The following is an 18390-nucleotide window of genomic DNA, read 5'->3' as shown; positions in this document are numbered from 1 at the left end:
GGGGGCGCGTTTTGAGCTGGACGTGGATGTGCGGGACAAACCGGCACGATTATTGCGACGAGAACCGGGTGCGAGGTGAATGCGATAACTTGATTTGTTGTTGAGCATTTAGTTATCAAAAAGAAACATGTGGATACTGACTGCTGTTGCAAGTTATCCTGCCTCGAGCACCTCGTCTCGCATCCCGGAAACGGACACTTGTGGTTCCTCTCCCCCGTATGGACGCGATTGTGTCGTGCCAAATGACCGCTGGTCGTGAAGGCACGGTCGCATGTCGCACAAACATGCCGCTTCCTGGAAGGGGACAGGGTAGGGGCAGTCAATGTTGGTGACGGTGAGGGCGACTGGTATGGCTGGGAGTCAGCCCTGGGGATCTTGGTGGACTCTGCTCTAGGCATCACGGAGGCCCTGCAAGCTGGGGGAAGGGAGTCAGGATGAAGTTGGGGGGTTGAAAAGACGCGTTTATGTTGCTGTACGTAAATCACAATTTGTTTTCTCTGAAATACAAATAGAAATTATTGTCATCAATAACTGAAGGACGCACCTAGCTGCTGCTCCGTCGCTTTCGGGCCCGTATCCGCTACCGAATATTCTGGATATACCTCATCTATCCCCATCGACGAGCACACTCGACAGGCGCCGCCAGTAGACTCTTTTATTTGGTTTTTATTTCTACGGCTTCTCCAGGCACAACAGAAAAACGTAATCCGCCCTTCTTCCGAATCACCGAGTCATGATAAGCGTCGCTGTTGGATCATCCAGCAGGGTCTCCTAGTTCATTCAGGTTGCAACAGGTTGCCCAACTCTGGCCCACCTGATGATTCGCACCGCATTCTTCTCCGTTATTACGGTGGACCGTGCAATCATCATGCAAAGGGGGGCGTTGCATGTTTTTCCATCCACTAAGCCCTTTCTGGAGACCAATTTCATTTTCTATCCGCCGCCGGCTCAAATCGCGTCTCCCATCCTACTCCCTACAGCGATCTAACGAACCTGTATCGTCGCCTTAAAACGGTCTTTGCATAGTGAAGAAAATGTCTATAGGTCTCGATACCTGTATAACCCTCAAGTCCGACTCAGAGGACGATTCGCATTGGGACCGGCTCTTCCATCTGTTTCATTGTGCTGAAAGGAGCATTCTACTGATGGCGGCCTTGCCCCGTGAACCCGGCAAGTGCTCAACCGACAGTCTAGGCTACGTCAAGAGTCCAAGGCCTCGGTTCGTACGTTATCCTCCTAGCCGCACAGTCATAAAAAGTGAGATTCACACGAAATCTTACAGAAAACAATCCTCTTCACCTGTCTCTCCTCCCTTCGCGTCGACCCTGCCTTTTCCCGAGCCCTGATTATCGTACCCTGACCAGATCTTCTTATCGTGACTCTCCCGGTTCACTCGGCCCCATTCAATGTCGTCCTGAGCGTATCACTATTGTTATCGTTGATACACGAACTTGATCATTCGTCGAACAATGGCCCACATTCATGTACAAAGACGAGATGTCCGTCTCTTTCAAGATAGACGCTAACTAAATCTAGGATCTGAGCCAGACATCAGACCTTTCATCCAGACACACAGACTGCCCATACCTCAATGAAATCGTAATAATAAACATGTCTGCATTCCCACTGTCCACCTACTACTTCTCTGTTGAACATTGTACACTGTTGTTTCCTCACGTACATGATAGTTGCGAAACATCATGACGTCCGAAAGCGTTACCTCCAGGGATGCGATTGCAGCGGTGTCCGCATTACCATCGATTCCCACACTGCAAAGTCGGCAGTCTTCCATCATTTTCGGTGTACATATGAAAAAATCTCCATCCAGGCTCGGCAGCACTTCTTATTTCCGCATAAAACTACAAATTCATCATCAGTTAAGGAATCCCAGGCAAGAAAACCTATGGTTTTCGCAAACATGCTCCAAGATGCTCTGGAATCGATTCATGGCGGTCTGACCTCGTGCATGTAAGACCGCCGACAAGAGCATGGAATCGGCACAAACGGGCAAAGCCCCTCGTACTAGTATTGGATTGACCTCACCTTCCCGAGCCGAGAGGTAAGGGAGCCAACATTCAGAGTCTCCAACGTCGACATCAGACTAATAGACTTTGTATGGATGCAGAAAGAAGACCACTCTGATTTTACTCCCGGCTTCCCTAGGTCAGAAGAGGACTCGGTGGACAAACCTTAGGACTTCAGAACGTCGAAATATGTCTCAAGCGTCATGGCAAGATGCGAATTAAATATATTAGGTTAGTTATATCCCTTCGTTTAGCTTCTACACAGCAAGGTCAGTGAAGGAAGATAACCTGGGTAAAAATCAAAGCTCACGTTAGCTTAGCCGTCTGACCCTCTGTCACTGCTTCTAGACCACTAAACTCTTCAGCGACAACTCTATCGCTCAGCCGATCAGCGGCCAGTGGCCCCTGCATCCCGCCCATCCGATTACACGCTGCCTTAGCGTCACCGTGAAACCGCATTGGCAGCCCCACCTGCTCGTCAATCAGCAGATGAGGTAGCAGTCGCGTATGGAAAACACGATGTGCCGTTGATGCGCCCTACCTTCATATCAGCCCATAACTAATAAAAACCAAAGTCTGACGCACAAACTGCCTGAAAACCCCACCAACCACGGCACTGACGGTGTCCCCCTGCACCTTCCAGAGACCAAGACTGGAGCTTGGCCCTTCTACAGATCCAAATTTTGGCACAGCAGGAACCCATCGCATAATACTCCCGACCCTCCATTCCCTCCCGACGTGCTCCCCCAACAAATAGCTATTCAACGTCCGTGCGACGATCACCTCCAAGTCATCCGATGGCTGTAGCTCAGGCGAAACACTGAGAAGAAGAAGAAGATATGTCTCGAGTGTACGTCGACCTGTCCGTCCAGTGAATAACATGAGCATTTCTACAAAATAAAATCAGACGCACCGATGAAACTGAGCCCACTATTGTGTCCTTGCGCAGCAGCAGGATGGCTCGAATGTGTAAGTATCCGCTGCGCCAGCTCAGGAGGGAATGCAAGACCAGGAAAGAGAGAATCAAGATGAGAGCTGAACGGATTTTTGGGCGAGGTTGGCGCTGGCCGACGTCTAGGCTTTTGTGGTTGTTTCTGGGACGTGGAGAGTTTTTGTTGGCTAGCTGTGTGAGGAATACTGTAGTCACCCTCGTCAGCGTCATCAACATACACTTCCCTCCGAGGCGCGTTTGTCTCATGAGAAGTCGGTTTTCTCAGCATTGCCGCTGCCGGGCTGTACAGTCTCCGTCCAGACACATTGCCACCTGACTGCCGCGCATAGAAGGAAGAAGGGTTTGTACAACGTCGCGGACAAAGAGACATTCAAGCGCGTCGTCGGAAACGTCGTCGACGAGCCGATTTTTTTGGAGTCGGTTGTGGAGGAGAGAAAAAAGTAATTTTGTCACGTGTTGAGTCGCGTGACAGTACTCTTGAGTTTTCAGAAATTTTCTCAATCAGTATCCATTATTCACCAAGCACAAACAATATTCTATCATGTAGCTGTTCCAAAAATCTGGTATCTCCTGCAAATACTTGGTCCAATCTCATCATACTGTGCTTTCGTGTGACAAGAGGTGTAGAACTCCGGCTACAGACAAGCATTAGTACGTCGGTGGTTTCAAGAGTGGATATCGTACCAGAGATGCCAATAAAGAGCCGCCAAACCATACAGCATACCTAGCGCACCAATGTCAAAACCGAATCTAGAGCTAGAGAGGTCCTAATACACACCTTTGTCGTTTATGAGAGATAACATCGACTTCCACACCGGAAGACTACGCCAAATAAGAATCATCTGCAACATAAAGGCTATGCGCACCTTTAAAACGCTCCCGCTAGCTAAGACACTCTCATCCAAGCGTCGATCAACGAGTAGCTTCAGATCACGCTTCAAACGATTTCCAAAGTGCTGGAACATCGTCGATCCACCGGAAAGTACGATATTCTGGTCGGCGTTTGTGATCTAGCACTGCGACACACGCTATGAATCTGACCTTGTATAAACCTCGACGGACGTCGATGGGAGATTGCTGGATGACATCGTCGACGATCTCCGGTAAGGGGGTCAAAAAGTCCGAAGAGAATATTTCAGGGTTGAAGAAGATTTCGGGCGCAAGGAAACGTTCGTAACCGACGTCGATGCCATATTTCTATACTGTAGAGTCAGAGGGTGTAAGCAATAGCACATACATTACATACCCTTCCAGTGACACTATGTTCACCATCATACCTCTCAAAATACTTGTATGGCTCCGCGTCGTATTTTCGGAATTCCTTGACGATATCCTGGCACACGTAACTGTACGACTCTTTCACCTTCCCCGCGACCTTGAGCTGATCCTCCGGAGGGACAGTAGCCATCTCTCCCCGCTCCCGAAGGAGATTCAACACGAACTGTGAGATGTCCCTTCCTGCAATAGGGATATGCTTGATAGCACTTCCGATGACATATCCTTCGGCACAAGGAATAACGTGAGTAACGCCATCTCCAGAATCAATGACGGTACCAGTAAGAGTACGATCTGTGACCCGGTTGGACGTCCAGGACGCGGCGAGGGCGAGCACAGCCTGCACAGCTATATACAAACCCTTGATATTGAATGATTCAAAGAAGATTTCGGCAGTTTGTTCGCGATTTTCTGGAGCATTGAGCGGAGGTTCAGTCTATCTCTGGTTTTAAGCATCTACTAGGACGCGGATGTCTAACTGTAGTGACTCACTAGAAGGAAATGGTGATCTTCTGGCTCGGCCCTGAGATATTTGAAGATGGTCTGCTCCCAGTAACGCTCCATGTAGTCCCAGTTGTCTATCATGCCGTGACGAATAGGATAATGGACACTATATCCAGGCGTCTTTGCATTTGCTAGGGCTTCGTCGCCGATGAAGAAGTCGAGATCTTCAACACCACGCTTCGATGCAAGATGGCCGGGTTTAGACGGAACAGCTGGTGCACGAGACGATTGAGCAGCAGTACCACGAGTAGCAATCGCAGTCGGGAATACACTGCAGAGTTGCGCGTCTCAGCAGTGTAAATAGATGCCGCATGGTACTCACAAGGAAGGATCAGAGTTTCCGGCAAACCTTGCATCCAGATTATTGTAAGCAACCCATGAATACAGAGAGGTAACACATTCACCCTATTTTCGAGTACCCTGTCCCATTATCACATATAATGGGCGCTAGGTTGGACATGATAGTAGATGGCAAGACAGAAGTGTATCCGTAGTAGTGGCTGCAAAGTGGTCAGGTCAAGCACAGACAAACATATCAGCCAACCGGGCCGGGTGATGTCGTTCTTCGATGTATACCGCGATGAACGCCGTCTTCCGAGCACGATGGACACGGTCATTTTCCACGTCCAGGTCAAGGTCAAACCGTGCTGTCGTGTATACTCAGAACGGGAATCCAGCGGAGGTCCTCAGCGCTATGACTTTTCCCAAGCTGGATCCCCCGAGGCCATCCACCGTCAATGTCAAGTTCCTGCTCTCACCAATCAACCCTGCTGATATCAATGTCGTCGAGGGCGTCTACCCCGCAAAGCCCCAGCCCGTGCAGGGAATATGGTCCGAAGATGTATACATCGGAGGAAATGAAGGGCTGGCCATTGTAACAGCAATCGGCGAAGGCGTCGACTCTGTGAAACCCAGAGATTGGGTCATTTTGACAAAGGCTCAGGCTGGCACCTGGACTGCAGTAAAGAACATTTCGGCTGAAGAGATCGTCAAGATACCCAACCCTGAAGGACTCAGTGAAGTCCATGGGGCTACTATGACAGTGCGCGAGTTATCAAGGTTCTGGTTCCTTTGGTTCCTTCTAATCTCTCCCAGGTCAACCCTCCTACAGCATACAATATGCTTAATGAGTTCGTTGGTCTCAAACCTGGCGACTGGGTCATCCAGAATGGCGCTAATAGTGCTGTCAGTACCACTTTTCGTGCTGCTTTTCGTGCTCATATCTTGACGTAGGTAGGTCAAGCAGCCATTCAAATAGCGGCTGCTCAAGGATTGAAAACAATCAACTTTGTCCGTAACCGGTATGTTTCATGCTACCTCTTGGTTGTCAATCTGACAAAGCCTCAGAGATGACATTGTCGATCTAGTACAGAGACTGGAAGCCTTGGGAGCAAACAAGGTGTTCACCTATGACGACCTCAAAGACCGAGAGTTCCGTAAAAAGATCTCAATCCTGACTGGAAACATGGTACGTGTCTACTGTTAATGTCTGACCTAGTTTTCAACGCAACACTGCAGGAAATCCGCTTGGGACTCAACTGTGTTGGTGTGTATCAAGATTTACCTGCTTGATCAGTCATTCAATGTTTCTCTCAGGCGGCCCTGAGACGACGCAAATGACAAAACTCTTGGGCAACGATGCCCATTTGGTATCCTATGGCGCAATGTCGAAGCAACCACTGTCATTCCCGACATCTCTGTTCATTTTCAAGAATCTCACAGCCCACGGTTTCTGGCAACACGGCTGGTATCAACGACGGAGTCATCTAGATCGCGAAAATTTAATGCGCAAGTTAGTTGACTTGACGCTTCAAGGCAAGGTATGTGCGAGCCATCATTGTCTGGCATCAGATATTCAAAAAAAAGCATAGCTCAAGGAGCCTGAGCATGAAATAGTAACCGTTCCCGCTTATGAATCTGATGAAGAAGCGACCATGAGAATCAGGAACATTTTCAAGACAGCGCAGAGCTACGGAAAGAAAATCTTACTCAAGCTAGAGTGTTCTTCATAGTTCCACAGGATAGAATGGAAATTAAAACGATATCTATCCTTATTATAAACAATGCTACCGCATTTGTCTGTCTTCGAAGAAATGCTGCAGAAATTTGACATCAGAATGAAGGGAGACCAGTATGAGACGCAGAACGCCCACCTTGAGATGTCGCAGCTGCCATGCACAAGTAAGAATTAAGACCATGATCTGAGCCACACTGTACCATACGGCCCGCGCATTGGTCGCCTCGCTAAGATTTCTGTAATCCGCCTCCCGCTCCCGCTGATACTGCTGCTCCCGTCGGATATCCTCCAGTTTTTGGTTCAAGTCACGAACTTTTGCTGCAAGCTCGGAGACATGCGATCTATCTTGCTCTATGTTGCCCTTAGTATTGCCGACGACGATGTCAAGGTAAAGGCGAATGTGGGTACTGGAGAACCAGGATGTGTAGTTGGTCGAGAGACAAATCGAATGGTCTCCGGCATCGTGAGACGTGAATGTGAAGCGACCTTCGGATGGGCCTTTTGTTCTGACAACGGATTCACCGCTTTCTACTTCCTAAATAAAGAGGATGAATACGTGTTCGGTATATAATAACTTGAGATGAGTACATCGACATCAACGTGTATTCCAAGTTTGTCGTCAGATATGTATGTCTGCTGGGGCTCTGACCATTCGAGGGCACGGTAATGACCTGGAAAGCAGTGAGAAACCAACGACGAGAATGAAGAAAACACGTTACCCTCGACGACGGTGTCCGTTGGCAGCTCTTCAATGAAACAGCGCTTTTCGTTGGCATCGAGATAGAAATGGAGAGCATTGGCGAGAACAAAGGAGAGCGAAAGAAAGCAGAGCGAGAGGAACGGATGGCGACGCATGGTCGAGGAAGACAAGCAGGTTACAGACTGTGACATTGTGACAGGGTTCCTGGTTGTCTCCTACGATGATGGCGTACTACTCCCGCCCTTCGTACGCCGCCGAGACCCCTCCGCCAGCGAATATCGCTCATCCCGTTCCTCACCAGTCCGTTGCGCCCTATCTTCCCAATGCGAGCACTCTCAGCAGCATCCCCGCTCACCTCTCCACATATGAAGACGGCAAAATCTACGCTCTGGTCATTGAGCTCATGGACCCAATGACGAGAGAAGGAGCGTTGCTTGAGCTCAGCAAGAAGAGAGAGCAGTACGATGACTTGGCCTTAGTATTGTGGCATTCCTTCGGTGCGCTGCTTGTTCGCTAGGACACTCAACTTACGCCAATTTCCCGCCTCAGGTATCATGCCAGCCTTGCTGCAGGAAATTGTCTCTGTATACCCACTACTTTCGCCACCAAATCTCACTGCTCATGTCTCTAACCGAGTCTGCAATGCTCTTGCCTTGCTGCAATGTGTCGCCTCCCATACGGACACACGTCAACTCTTCTTGAATGGTCCGTGCATTTTTATTTGATGCGACACGGACTAATGCTTTCCTTTGCATAGCGCATATACCTCTTTTCCTATATCCATTCTTGAATACCACCTCCAAAACGCGCCCATTCGAATATCTTCGGCTTACTTCTCTTGGTGTTATTGGGGCACTTGTCAAGGTGAGCCCTTTTCCGTTCATTTGCAACCATTGTGATCTCATGTTCATCAGCAAAACGACAACAACACCGTCATACATTTTTTGTTATCTACCGAAATTATCCCTCTTTGCCTGCGCATCATGGAAACTGGCTCCGAACTGTCGAAAACAGTGGCTATTTTTATCGTCCAAAAGATCCTCCTCGACGAAACTGGCCTAACCTACATATGCCATACCTACGAGCGCTTCTATGCTGTTGGAACGGTTCTTAGCAACATGGTCAGCCAACTTGTCGAGACCCAGGCTGTTCGACTGCTCAAACATGTTGTTCGGTGTTACCTCCGCCTTAGCGACAATTTACGGGCACGGGAGGCTTTGAGAGCTTGTCTACCAGAGCCTCTGAGGGATCAAACCTTCAATACCCTTCTCAAGGTCGGCTTTCTATTCTTCTTCTGAACACTTGCTGATCCCATTTCTCTCAGGGAGACATGGTGACGAAGAGATGTTTGACGACCTTGCTTAACAATCTGAATGAACCATAATGCACTTTGCTTATTTCACTTATTTCCGTCATCTATATATTGCTAGCTTCGAGGCAACAGTGTCATATTTGTAGTACACATCAAAATATTGTATAATAATTGTTGAATAGCCAGTTTTCGGCAATGGAAGTAGATTATCGTATCTGACCAAGGGACTCGAGAAGGGACACTGCACATCATGAGACAAAACACGGACCGGTACCTTTGCTACGAAGCAGTCTGGCTCTTAGATCTCAAGAGAATCAGTATGATGTTAAATACTGTGCGTTACATCCAGGGGCAACATGATTGACACTATTCTATGACCAAACAAAACGGGAGCTACAACGATGTAGGCTTACTATCTTTTTGTGCTTGATACAGTCAATGCAGGTTACGAGTACCCAAAGACGAGCAAGACTCACCCATTGTAATCCGATCACCCAATGAGAGAGCTATACCCTGCGTCTTGCTACGGATCCTTACATGGCCTGTAATGGTACCTGCCTCCGTTCGTTCAATGCTTAAATTGGCCAGCGCATCCTCGCCTATAGACCGAGAATCAGCAATGCAACCACGTCCCTTTCAGGATTGATACTTACCAAACAGGCTTCTTGCATACATATTTGCGGACAGGAAATCACATTCTCCTGAAAGGGCGCCTTCAGGCGTCAAACACGACATATTTGTGGCTTTCATGACATGCTTGAGATACTCTCTCGGGTCACTAGAGAATGAGTTCGTGAGTCCTCCAGCGACACGAACTTTCCCCAACACATACGACATAGAATTGTTGACGTTAACCCGATTCTCCCATTCGAATTCGGTCCACATACTGCGGAACTGCGGATGAACTGAGTACTAGCTTAATCTGAAAGCTGCAATGGCTTACCTGTGCCTCACTGCAGTAAGCAGGTTTGATATAGTCCATGATATCGATATGGATGTCGTTGAGAATGACACAGGCCTCTGACATATTGTGGCCTTCCCAAAGTATACTTCCGAAAATAACACCGGTCTCCGTCGATGACACCTGGTGACTACTGTGAAGTTCATTCTCGAGAATGATAAGGAGAATAAACCTTTATAGTAGCTTTGATACTCTGGAATCCATGTGGGCCAATAGTGAAAACTGACGGCCTTTCGACGATTTTGAGATCACCCAGAGTAGCAAAATCCAGGCAAAGGTTCTGCAGTGTGTTCGGTGTCTGATTAACTAGAAGCACATCTTATTTGCACCAAAACAAATTAGTGCATTGCGGTACACAATATGGTAAACGCTCACCAAGCATGATATCAAAGCCGTGCATTTTGACATATGCTTCAGCGTATATTGGATCGGAGAATCCTGGCAAGATGCATTAACAGCCAGTTGTCCAAAACGTTAAGGACGTTACCAGTAAGCTGAGCAATTCGGCTAAGATTCGAAATGAAGTCGTCTTGTATTTCGCCCGAGCCTGTAGCACGACCGACATCCTCATCATCCTGTATGACAGAGTGAATACTTATGAATTAAGATACGGAGACATGCTCACATCAATGGCATCATCAGTGGTCTTCTTGGAGAACTGTCTGAAGGTTAGCAGATCGTCAACTTGGACAACTGCCGCCTTCGTCGCCTCTGTTTCCTTCTTCTCAACAGCTCGCTTCTAAAGAAAGGTTCAGGGTTCGCCTCCGTTAGAGTAAGATTGAAAAGAGACCTCTTGAGCGGTGAGCATCTTGGAGAAGGCAATTTTAGAATCGTTGAGGAAGACTTCGTGGACCACGGGCTGTGCCCGAAGCTCGCTGAGAGTTTGTATACAATTCATTATACGCTCGTTGGAGTCTTCATCGATTTGAACTGTGACAAACTTAGATTGGCCAACACGAATGATTGAAGTCATTATCAGCATTGCCTTAAAAGACGTTAATCAAAAGGCTCAGAGTATAACTAAGAAAGCATACCTCGGCGCGTAACGAGTTGGAGGCAAGGGCATCTTTATTCAGATAGTCGAAACGAAGGGCAAGTTTACAAAGGGCCACAGCCAAGACTGCTCCGGTAAAGAAATCACCCCCTAGGATAAGTGCTATTTGCAGCATTAGCCAAGCACGAAAATCAAGTCGAGTATTGCTTACTTCGCAAGGGAGGCTTAGCAGCAGACTTAACAGCTTCCAAACGAGATGCGCCTGTAGTTGAGAATGCTGTTTCTGTAGCATATGTTCCGTCTGCCAATATTTTCGGTCGGCCAATAACTTCAGCCTTTTCTCCCTTCTCCGTCTCGTGATCCTCTCCGCCTGCTTCATCTAGCAGTCGTTGCTCTGAGGCGAGAATAGGGATCTCGCCCAGTACTTTCCTCACAACTTGCATTGTCTCCTGGATGTCGACTGCTGTCTCGACGTATTCGCCCAAAATCCATAGCACTCCACGGAAAACCTTCCCAGACTTGATTTCTGGTAGGGTTTGTATCAATCTTTCGCAGATAGTCGCTCTGAGGTTGGGGAATTTCTCCACAACTTCACGCACAAAGGCAACAACGTCGAGAGCAGAGGGGTTACTTGTGTCGCCGAGGAATTCCATCAGAGCATGTACAACGCTGGCTGCAACCTCGGAGAACTTGATAGCTGTTACATGGATGGACTGGATGAGGAGTTGCCTATACTCCGAAGCCTGAGAAATACAATTGGATATGTGGATAAGTGGCTAGGCAAATGATCCTACCTTGTCAAAGTCGGCTTCTTGGGTCTTTGGAAGCTGTTTCTTTAGGAAGAGAACGACTTCTTCAACATTGCGACTAGTTGTCATACTGAGAACCACACTGATGGCCTTCCGACGAACTTCCATGTCGGCACTGATGATGCATTAGTGGAATAACCATACAAAGATTATCACTTACGTCGACAGGATCTGCAACACGTCCATGATGAGGCCATCCATGACATGGCCATGCCTTGAACGAAGGGCGTCAAGACGATCTAACACGATGAGCTTAACGTTATTATCTGATTCCTTTATTATGAGGTTAATGTAGCAAGATGCAGCGGCTAACAGGTCACGTCAGAAAGACAACAGCATGAGATACAAGGGAACAATACCTTTGATGGCTGCAGGGTTTTGTGTAAGTGCGGTCAACGTTGTTGCGGCCTCGTACTTAACAGCGTGAGAAGAAACGTTGAGAAGGTCAAATATGCACCGAATGTAACGGCCCTATAAAGTTCAGATATAGATTAGAAGGATTAAAGACAGGGGCATGTACAAACACGCTGGGCAGATTCATTTTTGCAATCCATACGTATCACTTCAATAATACTCATCTGCAACGTTTCGTCTAGAGAAGGAATGGAGTCGTAAATGCTCGAAATATACTCGACGGCTTTCGGCATAGAGCAATGAGCCAAAAACACGAACGCATTACGCTTGCAAGTCGAGTCGGTCTCCGCGGCGAGGAAGGTGAGCATGAGCTCTGGGGCATCTGGGATGAGATGTTCATATTCGCGATAGATGGAGTAGACGGCGAAAACTGCATTTTTGCGGACGTAAGAGTGCCGATGCTCTAGACAGGATCTACAGGTAGGAATGAGAGGTTCAAGGAGCTCGGAATCTTTGGCGATTTTTTGCAGAAACCGCAGAGTTGCACCACGAATGTATTCGTTTGGGTGTTGCTAAATTAAATGCGATTCCGTCAGCTGGTGGGTTATATGATGGGGAGGACATACCAAGTCATTTCGAATGGCGTTGCTGGACACAAAGGTCATCCATCGTCAGATATAACAAGCGACTGCATACGCACACAACAAGGATCATTTCCTGCTTCAGTTTTCCCTGCTCATCATACTTTGGACAGACTTCCCAGTAGAAATGCAGCAATTTCTTCAGCTGCTTGTTCCGCGACGGCAAGACGAATTGGATAATGGGCATAAGCAATGTCGGCTGGATCCCAAATGAGTATCCTGTATTATCCTCGATTCCATGCTACCCTGACCTGAGGATTTCCATTGATAGTCGAAATGACGATCCGGCGCAACGTGTCGATTTTGCCTTCATCCGAGCCTTTTTCAAGGAGCTGGCGCAGTTCAGACGCCGAAGGAGACTCAGTAGCTGACTCAAAGATGACCGTGTAGCATAACGTATCTGCAGCAGACATTGTGGTCGGCAGCGACGACGACAGAGAAGGAAGGTAGGTGGAAGTGTAGCGGTGTAACGCGTTGGTGCCAAACCTTCGTTGGCTTATGTCACGTATCTGTGGGAAAGTAAAAAGCACCGCGCTCGTCGTCCTGAACGTCCTCCATGGCGTCGTCATCGTCTGCGCCTGTTGCTCATAATGCTCTTCCGCCGCCGTCAGTGTCCTCTGCAGGTCGTTCGTCGCGAATAGCACCCCATTCTCATATCAAAGGCCTTGGTTTGACGCCTGAAGGCCTTGCAACCATTGACGGTGCTGGATTTATTGGTCAGACCGTTGCTCGCGAGGTAGGTCCCGCCTCCATCTCGGATACATCAAGTAATATCTCTTAGGCTTATGTTAGGCGTGCGGTGTCATTGTGGATCTCATAAAATCTCGCAAATTCTCTGGACGAGCCCTTTTGCTCGCAGGCGCGCCAGGAACAGGCAAGACCGCCCTCGCATTGGCTGTATCGCATGAACTTGGGGTAAAGGTCCCATTCTGTCCTATGGTCGGATCGGAGGTGTACAGCACAGAAGTCAAGAAAACCGAAGTTCTGGCAGAAGTTTTCCGGAGGGCCATCGGTAGGCTTCCGTAATATCGTATATTGTAGTCCCTAAGAGTTCTTCTAGGCCTCCGTATAAAGGAAACCAAGGAGGTATATGAGGGTGAAGTTACCGAACTCACACCGGCAGAGTCTGAAAATCCCTTGAGCGGCTATGGCAAGACGGTCTCTCACGTTATCGTCCATCTCAAGACAGTCAAGGGCGTCAAGCAACTACGCCTTGATCCTAGTATATATGAATCTATACTCAAAGAAAAGGTTGTGGTTGGAGATGTCATTTACATTGAAGCCAACACTGGGGCGGTCAAGGTAGGTCTGTTTCGACGTCTCTGGCGAATTTTGCTCACGTCGCGTTTAGCGAGTAGGACGGTCAGATGCATATGCCTCATCATATGATCTCGAGTCGGAAACCTACGTTCCTCTCCCTAAGGGCGATGTTCATAAACGCAAGGAATTGGTCCAAGATGTTACCTTGGGAGATTTAGATGCAGCAAACGCACGGCCTCAAGGCGGTCAAGATATCATGAGTGTCATGGGCAGCCTTGTAAAAAGTGGGCGCACAGAAGTCACAGATAAACTCCGGCGCGAAGTCAACAAGGTCGTCAAAGGCTATGTAGACCAAGGAGTGGCTGAGGTGGTCCCAGGAGTCGTGTTCATTGATGAGGTTTGCCTATTTTTTATTCCGTCACGATCTGCTGACCCGTTTTAGGTGCACATGTTGGACATTGAGTGTTTCACCTACCTAAACGCACTTCTGGAGTCGCCTATGGCTCCAACCGTCATTCTTGCGACGAATCGTGGTAATGCACTGGTACGAGGGACGACTGACATCGTATCTCCTCATGGCGTTCCCGTCGACCTGCTCGATAGGTGAAGATCATTATCTGAGGTCACCTTACTACTGACCGACATGATGACAGATGTATGATTGTTAAAACTGAAGGGTACACTCGAGAGCAGGTTGGGAAAGTTGTTCAACTTCGTGCAGACGTTGAGGGTCTTAAATTGAGTCCTGCTGTCCTCGCCCGATTGGCAATGGAGGGAGAAAAGAGCTCACTAAGGTACTTTGTCGTTTTCACCTTTATTGCTTTGCAAGAGCTCATTTTGTTTCAGATACGCCCTTCAGCTACTCGCACCTGCTTCGATCCTGGCCAAGCTGGCGGGTAGGTCGCAGATTGAGGATGAAGATATTGCGGAGATGAATGAATTGTTCCTTGACGCCAAAACCTCTGCTGCAAACATTGGGGACCACACAACAGATGGTGAAAAAATGAGCTTGTAGCATATCCGTTGCGCACTACCCTGTTGTTTTTACTAAATTCTAGTAGTATATAAGATTTTGTACGTCCCGAAAATTCAACCCCTATCATTTGTTTGTTGCTGTTGGAACCCGAGGTTGTTGAGAGGGCACAGCCACCACATCTTCGTCACATTCAACGATGAGCTCGCCAAAGCGGCCGGGGTCTCCTTCACCAGGCTCTGATTCAAAACGTGCAAAACTATCAGTAACGGAGCACAACCAGGGCGTATCCGCTGTCGACCCCGACTCTGCGCCCGGCAAACGTAGCGAGCTCGATCCCATCCAGTCCGGTGACATTGGGAACCTCCCCAGCGAGGAGGGTGTCGTTGCAGGAGAGTCATCTTCTCGACCCGATGCACGCGTGAAGGTGTTGGGAGATGATGAGGATGGTGGAGATGTGTCTATGGGTGAGGATGACGGCGAATCTGGTGACGAAAACGACGATGAAGACCCGGCACAACTGGAAGCTACGCGCCTTCGTCTCGAAGAGCAGGCAAGGAAATATTTGGCCTCCCAGACTCACGAGGTCATCATTCCGTCATATTCTGCCTGGTTTGATATGGCCAAGATACATCCTGTCGAGCGCCGGGCCTTACCTGAGTTTTTCAACTCCAGGAATCGGTCCAAAAGTCCCGCAATATACAAGGACTATCGTGACTTCATGGTCAATACCTACAGGTTACGGCCTACAGAGTATCTCACCGTCACTTCCTGCCGTAGAAACCTTGCAGGCGACGTCTGTGCCATCATGCGCGTCCACGCGTTTCTCGAGCAATGGGGTCTGATTAACTACCAGGTGTGTGCTACAGTTCAATTTCCAGCTATGTCGTTAAATCTTTTTTTCGCAGATTGATCCAGATGCTCGTCCTGCCGCCCTTGTTCCTCCGTTTACAGGCCATTTTCGTGTTATACTTGACACGCCACGGGGTCTTCAGTCGCTTCACCCCGGCTCAAAACCTTCTAATCCAGGTGCGGCTGCCGTCAATGACACTCAAAAACCTAATACTGCGGCAAATTCTGCTTCTCTCGAACTTCGTTCATCCATATACCAAACTTCATCCAAGTCAAGTCGGCCTGTGAGTGCCTCAGAGGCCAAAGACCTCGCAAACGAGGCCAATGGAAGCACACCTGCCAGCGGTCTCTACACTTGTGATACCTGCGGCACTGATTGCACTCCCCTCCGCTACCACTCTCTAAAAGAAAGGAAGTTCCAGCTCTGCACTCCGTGCTACCTCAATGGGCGCTTCCCTTCTACCATGTTCAGCGGGGACTTCGTCAAGCTGACGAGCACTACTCCGGAGGGCAACGATGGCTGGTCAGATCAAGAAGTTCTCTCGCTACTCGAAGGGATAGAGATGTATGACGATGACTGGAGCAAAATTGAAGAGCATGTCATGACAAAGACGGCCCAGCAGTGTATACGCAAATTCTTGGAACTGCCGATCGAGGACCCGTACTTGAATAGCGAGGGTTCTATGGGCCCTCTGAGGTTTAGCAGAATGCCATTCGAGCAGGCTGACAACCCTGTCATGAGCGTTGTTGCCTTCCTGGCTGGAGTTGTGGGACCGGGGGTGGCAGCAGAAGCAGCAAAAACGGCCTTGCATGAGTTGACGGATGACGCGAAACCAGAAACTGGGAAAGAGGATGGCAAGATGGGTCAGGACCAGCCAGAAGGCGAGGCTAACCAGTCGAGGACTGACGAGGAGATGGCGGAGGAAGGCAAGGTGCCATCCCGTACACTACCTCATTCCAAAGTTACCCGGGCAGCTGACTTGGCCCTCAAATCGTCAGCCAAAGCCGCCCAATCTCTCGCTGACGCCGAAGATGCACAGATCCGGTCGACTCTTGCTTCGATGATCAAGCTGACGCTCACCAAGCTTGAGTTGAAGATGTCGCAGTTTGAAGAGTTGGAGGACATTCTGGAAGAGGAGCGGAAGGGGTTGGAGAGTACGAGAATGGCCCTTGTGCAAGAACGGTTGGGACTGAAAAAAATGGTGGACAACGTCAAGTCTCTCATTGCAAAAAATGGGAACGGAGTCAATAGTCTTAACAGTGTATCGCTCGGAAACAGCGGCCAAGGGACTGTTGTCAATGAGGTGCAACCCGGGACGTCAATGGAAGGTGGCATGGGGCCCGTAGAGGATGGTAGCATGTTACAGCTGACCTAATTCCGTGTATATCCTGACTTTTTTATATATTGCTATTGTGCTTTCGTGTACATTATACTCTACATTAGAACAGATGCATTCGTTAAAATGACAGTTGCACAGCTGCGTCTAGCGGTTCTGGCCCACTTGAACGTAGGGAAGGGTCAACTGCCACCACACGACCATTCCAAGACCAACCAGACCATGGATTGTTCCCCACACAGTTTCTGGGGTGATGCGATACCTGCAAAAACATAAGAAAAAAAGAGGGCTGACTTGAATAACTCACTGCTCGAAGAAAGGTCCGAACGAGTAGGGAATGAAACGAGGAGCGTAGTAAAGGACGGTGGAAGCCGAAGAGTGATATACACATAGACCTATTGCCAGAGCTCGTTTTCCTGGAAGAAATTCTACACGCCGGATTTGAAACTATGGTACCGGGGCTCGAGAGAAAGAGTTGGACATACCTGGCAACGGGAAACACAGTAGCGCGACTACGCACGACGCCAGAGCCAACGACGCATACAACTGTCGAAAGCCAATGGGTCGTGGCTGGACACAGCAATGGGCCACGGATGCTCACCTTGAGAAGGACCACGGTGGTGTTCGTGAGCTGCAGAAAAGGCAGCGTGGCAGGCGACCATATGCCCCGGATTGCAAGAGGAATCTCGACTGCAATATGGAGCAGAAAAACAACAGAGCTAATAGTATTTGCGATGAATATACGTGAGATAGCCGCCAAAATAAACGTACAGAGGGCTACAGGATGCCGTAGACATGGTAGTCGTAGCGTATAGTGTATACGTACTTTCTCACGAATAAATAAAAATGAATGAATATCAATTTTCTCTTCTACTGAACATTGTACCCTATCAAGCTTCTCCTTCCGAGTATCTCCCCAATCTAAAGTCCAATATATTTCAGTTCTTTTACGATGAATAGCTCAAAATTGCGTACTTTGAAGATACCGTATGCCTCTAACGCATACACCCCGACCTTGGCAAATTTCAGCTGCCGCCACTTGAGGGCCGACGCCCATATTTCCTTGTACGCAGCCTTGACCTCCGCAATGGACTTGGGTGGTGCCAGGCTCTCCGCAACGTAAACTTGCTTGGCCAATGACCGTACAACCGCAAAGTTGTACACTATCGGTTGGCGGTAAGCTAATTACACCTTCAGCTCGACGGCGCAGGGAACGACCACCAGCGACGTACCTCCCAAGAAGCTTCCAGCCCTTTCTCCCAAAGGGCCCAAGGCCTTGATGATCTTCTCAGCACCAGCTTTTCCTTGCTCGATGGCCTTTCCAGCTGCCTCCTGCGCCTTTTCTTGTGTCGACTTGGTGGAATACTTCCGAGCATGGCGAGCTGCCTGGACGATACGGGCCCGTAGCATTTTTTTGTCAAAGTA

The 18390-nt window shown here is 48.7% G+C and overlaps 10 protein-coding genes across 10 annotated transcripts; 4 read left to right on the top strand and 6 right to left on the bottom strand.

Annotated features, from left to right (window-relative positions):
• On the bottom strand, positions 1-629 carry BT62DRAFT_953461 (uncharacterized protein; the record flags this gene model as incomplete). The annotated part of the gene is made up of 2 exons (XM_043188268.1): positions 142-629; positions 1-88 (listed from the first exon to the last, which is right to left on the bottom strand). Coding segments are annotated over exons 1-2 (345 nt in total), but the record flags the coding sequence as incomplete, so codon positions are not given.
• A 1710-nt stretch (positions 630-2339) lies between these two features.
• Positions 2340-3424, bottom strand: BT62DRAFT_934935 (uncharacterized protein). The gene is made up of 2 exons (XM_043186823.1): positions 2938-3424; positions 2340-2884 (listed from the first exon to the last, which is right to left on the bottom strand). The coding sequence occupies exons 1-2, from the start codon at positions 3344-3346 to the stop codon at positions 2568-2570; spliced, it is 726 nt and encodes a 241-aa protein (XP_043037195.1). The 5' UTR covers positions 3347-3424; the 3' UTR covers positions 2340-2567.
• A 91-nt stretch (positions 3425-3515) lies between these two features.
• On the bottom strand, positions 3516-5223 carry BT62DRAFT_972335 (actin binding protein; the record flags this gene model as incomplete). The annotated part of the gene is made up of 9 exons (XM_043189072.1): positions 5160-5223; positions 5078-5104; positions 4744-5026; positions 4223-4687; positions 4018-4173; positions 3843-3968; positions 3755-3798; positions 3661-3700; positions 3516-3611 (listed from the first exon to the last, which is right to left on the bottom strand). Exons 1-9 carry the CDS (start codon positions 5213-5215, stop codon positions 3516-3518), a joined length of 1293 nt encoding a protein of 430 aa, XP_043037194.1. The 5' UTR covers positions 5216-5223.
• A 95-nt stretch (positions 5224-5318) lies between these two features.
• Positions 5319-6852, top strand: BT62DRAFT_934933 (NAD(P)-binding protein). Its single transcript, XM_043186822.1, has 7 exons — positions 5319-5797; positions 5851-5940; positions 5989-6056; positions 6103-6223; positions 6274-6301; positions 6352-6575; positions 6627-6852. Exons 1-7 carry the CDS (start codon positions 5336-5338, stop codon positions 6765-6767), a joined length of 1134 nt encoding a protein of 377 aa, XP_043037193.1. The 5' UTR covers positions 5319-5335; the 3' UTR covers positions 6768-6852.
• BT62DRAFT_902887 (uncharacterized protein) lies at positions 6822-7627 on the bottom strand (the record flags this gene model as incomplete). Its single annotated transcript, XM_043183507.1, has 4 exons — positions 6822-6851; positions 6909-7307; positions 7361-7443; positions 7492-7627. The coding sequence occupies 4 exons, from the start codon at positions 7625-7627 to the stop codon at positions 6822-6824; spliced, it is 648 nt and encodes a 215-aa protein (XP_043037192.1).
• Positions 7628-7670: 43 nt separating this feature from the next.
• BT62DRAFT_953446 (Rcd1-like protein) lies at positions 7671-8850 on the top strand (the record flags this gene model as incomplete). The annotated part of the gene is made up of 5 exons (XM_043188267.1): positions 7671-7969; positions 8022-8177; positions 8230-8336; positions 8387-8746; positions 8797-8850. Coding segments are annotated over exons 1-5 (954 nt in total), but the record flags the coding sequence as incomplete, so codon positions are not given.
• A 115-nt stretch (positions 8851-8965) lies between these two features.
• Positions 8966-13039, bottom strand: BT62DRAFT_934929 (Coatomer, beta subunit). Its single transcript, XM_043186821.1, has 19 exons — positions 12795-13039; positions 12603-12742; positions 12529-12550; positions 12073-12474; positions 11908-12019; positions 11709-11856; positions 11534-11663; positions 10951-11482; positions 10780-10901; positions 10536-10730; positions 10371-10484; positions 10233-10320; positions 10121-10183; positions 9918-10063; positions 9728-9868; positions 9617-9678; positions 9438-9562; positions 9261-9383; positions 8966-9200 (listed from the first exon to the last, which is right to left on the bottom strand). Exons 1-19 carry the CDS (start codon positions 12954-12956, stop codon positions 9178-9180), a joined length of 2850 nt encoding a protein of 949 aa, XP_043037190.1. The 5' UTR covers positions 12957-13039; the 3' UTR covers positions 8966-9177.
• Positions 13040-13072: 33 nt separating this feature from the next.
• Positions 13073-14811, top strand: BT62DRAFT_953442 (RuvB-like helicase 1; the record flags this gene model as incomplete). Its single annotated transcript, XM_043188266.1, has 7 exons — positions 13073-13279; positions 13336-13555; positions 13604-13845; positions 13895-14200; positions 14246-14406; positions 14457-14597; positions 14650-14811. Coding segments are annotated over exons 1-7 (1410 nt in total), but the record flags the coding sequence as incomplete, so codon positions are not given.
• A 164-nt stretch (positions 14812-14975) lies between these two features.
• BT62DRAFT_972319 (SWIRM-domain-containing protein) lies at positions 14976-17128 on the top strand (the record flags this gene model as incomplete). Its single annotated transcript, XM_043189071.1, has 2 exons — positions 14976-15632; positions 15685-17128. The coding sequence occupies 2 exons, from the start codon at positions 14976-14978 to the stop codon at positions 17002-17004; spliced, it is 1977 nt and encodes a 658-aa protein (XP_043037188.1). The 3' UTR covers positions 17005-17128.
• BT62DRAFT_972316 (uncharacterized protein) lies at positions 17007-17794 on the bottom strand. Its single transcript, XM_043189070.1, has 5 exons — positions 17737-17794; positions 17567-17684; positions 17451-17511; positions 17273-17393; positions 17007-17227 (listed from the first exon to the last, which is right to left on the bottom strand). Exons 1-5 carry the CDS (start codon positions 17760-17762, stop codon positions 17113-17115), a joined length of 441 nt encoding a protein of 146 aa, XP_043037187.1. The 5' UTR covers positions 17763-17794; the 3' UTR covers positions 17007-17112.
• Between the last annotated feature and the right edge of the window lie 596 nt (positions 17795-18390).

This window comes from Guyanagaster necrorhizus, assembly GCF_019112545.1.
Source record: "Guyanagaster necrorhizus MCA 3950 unplaced genomic scaffold BT62scaffold_22, whole genome shotgun sequence".
Taxonomy (NCBI): Eukaryota; Fungi; Basidiomycota; class Agaricomycetes; order Agaricales; family Physalacriaceae; genus Guyanagaster; species Guyanagaster necrorhizus.
Note: the sequence above shows the minus strand (reverse complement) of the source record. Positions and strands in the feature narration are given on the sequence as shown.

Excerpts from the sequence above, each read along its gene's own strand:
- BT62DRAFT_934935 (XM_043186823.1), bottom strand. The coding sequence starts at position 3,346 with ATGTCTCTTTGTCCGCGACGTTGTACAAACCCTTCTTCCTTCTATGCG. Across the intron at positions 2,885-2,937 it reads TAGTGGGCTCAGTTTCATCG|GTCGACGTACACTCGAGACA; the intron begins GTGCGTCTGATT and ends CTGGACGGACAG.
- BT62DRAFT_934933 (XM_043186822.1), top strand. The coding sequence starts at position 5,336 with ATGAACGCCGTCTTCCGAGCACGATGGACACGGTCATTTTCCACGTCC. Across the intron at positions 5,941-5,988 it reads AGAATGGCGCTAATAGTGCT|GTAGGTCAAGCAGCCATTCA; the intron begins GTCAGTACCACT and ends ATCTTGACGTAG. Across the intron at positions 6,302-6,351 it reads CTTGGGACTCAACTGTGTTG|GCGGCCCTGAGACGACGCAA; the intron begins GTGTGTATCAAG and ends TGTTTCTCTCAG.
- BT62DRAFT_934929 (XM_043186821.1), bottom strand. The coding sequence starts at position 12,956 with ATGTCTGCTGCAGATACGTTATGCTACACGGTCATCTTTGAGTCAGCT. Across the intron at positions 12,020-12,072 it reads AAAATGAATCTGCCCAGCGT|GGCCGTTACATTCGGTGCAT; the intron begins GTTTGTACATGC and ends TGAACTTTATAG. Across the intron at positions 10,184-10,232 it reads CCGAATTGCTCAGCTTACTG|GATTCTCCGATCCAATATAC; the intron begins GTAACGTCCTTA and ends GCATCTTGCCAG.
- BT62DRAFT_972316 (XM_043189070.1), bottom strand. The coding sequence starts at position 17,762 with ATGTCTACGGCATCCTGTAGCCCTCT. Across the intron at positions 17,685-17,736 it reads ACGGCATCCTGTAGCCCTCT|CTCTGTTGTTTTTCTGCTCC; the intron begins GTACGTTTATTT and ends AAATACTATTAG. Across the intron at positions 17,394-17,450 it reads ACTGTGTTTCCCGTTGCCAG|AATTTCTTCCAGGAAAACGA; the intron begins GTATGTCCAACT and ends TCCGGCGTGTAG.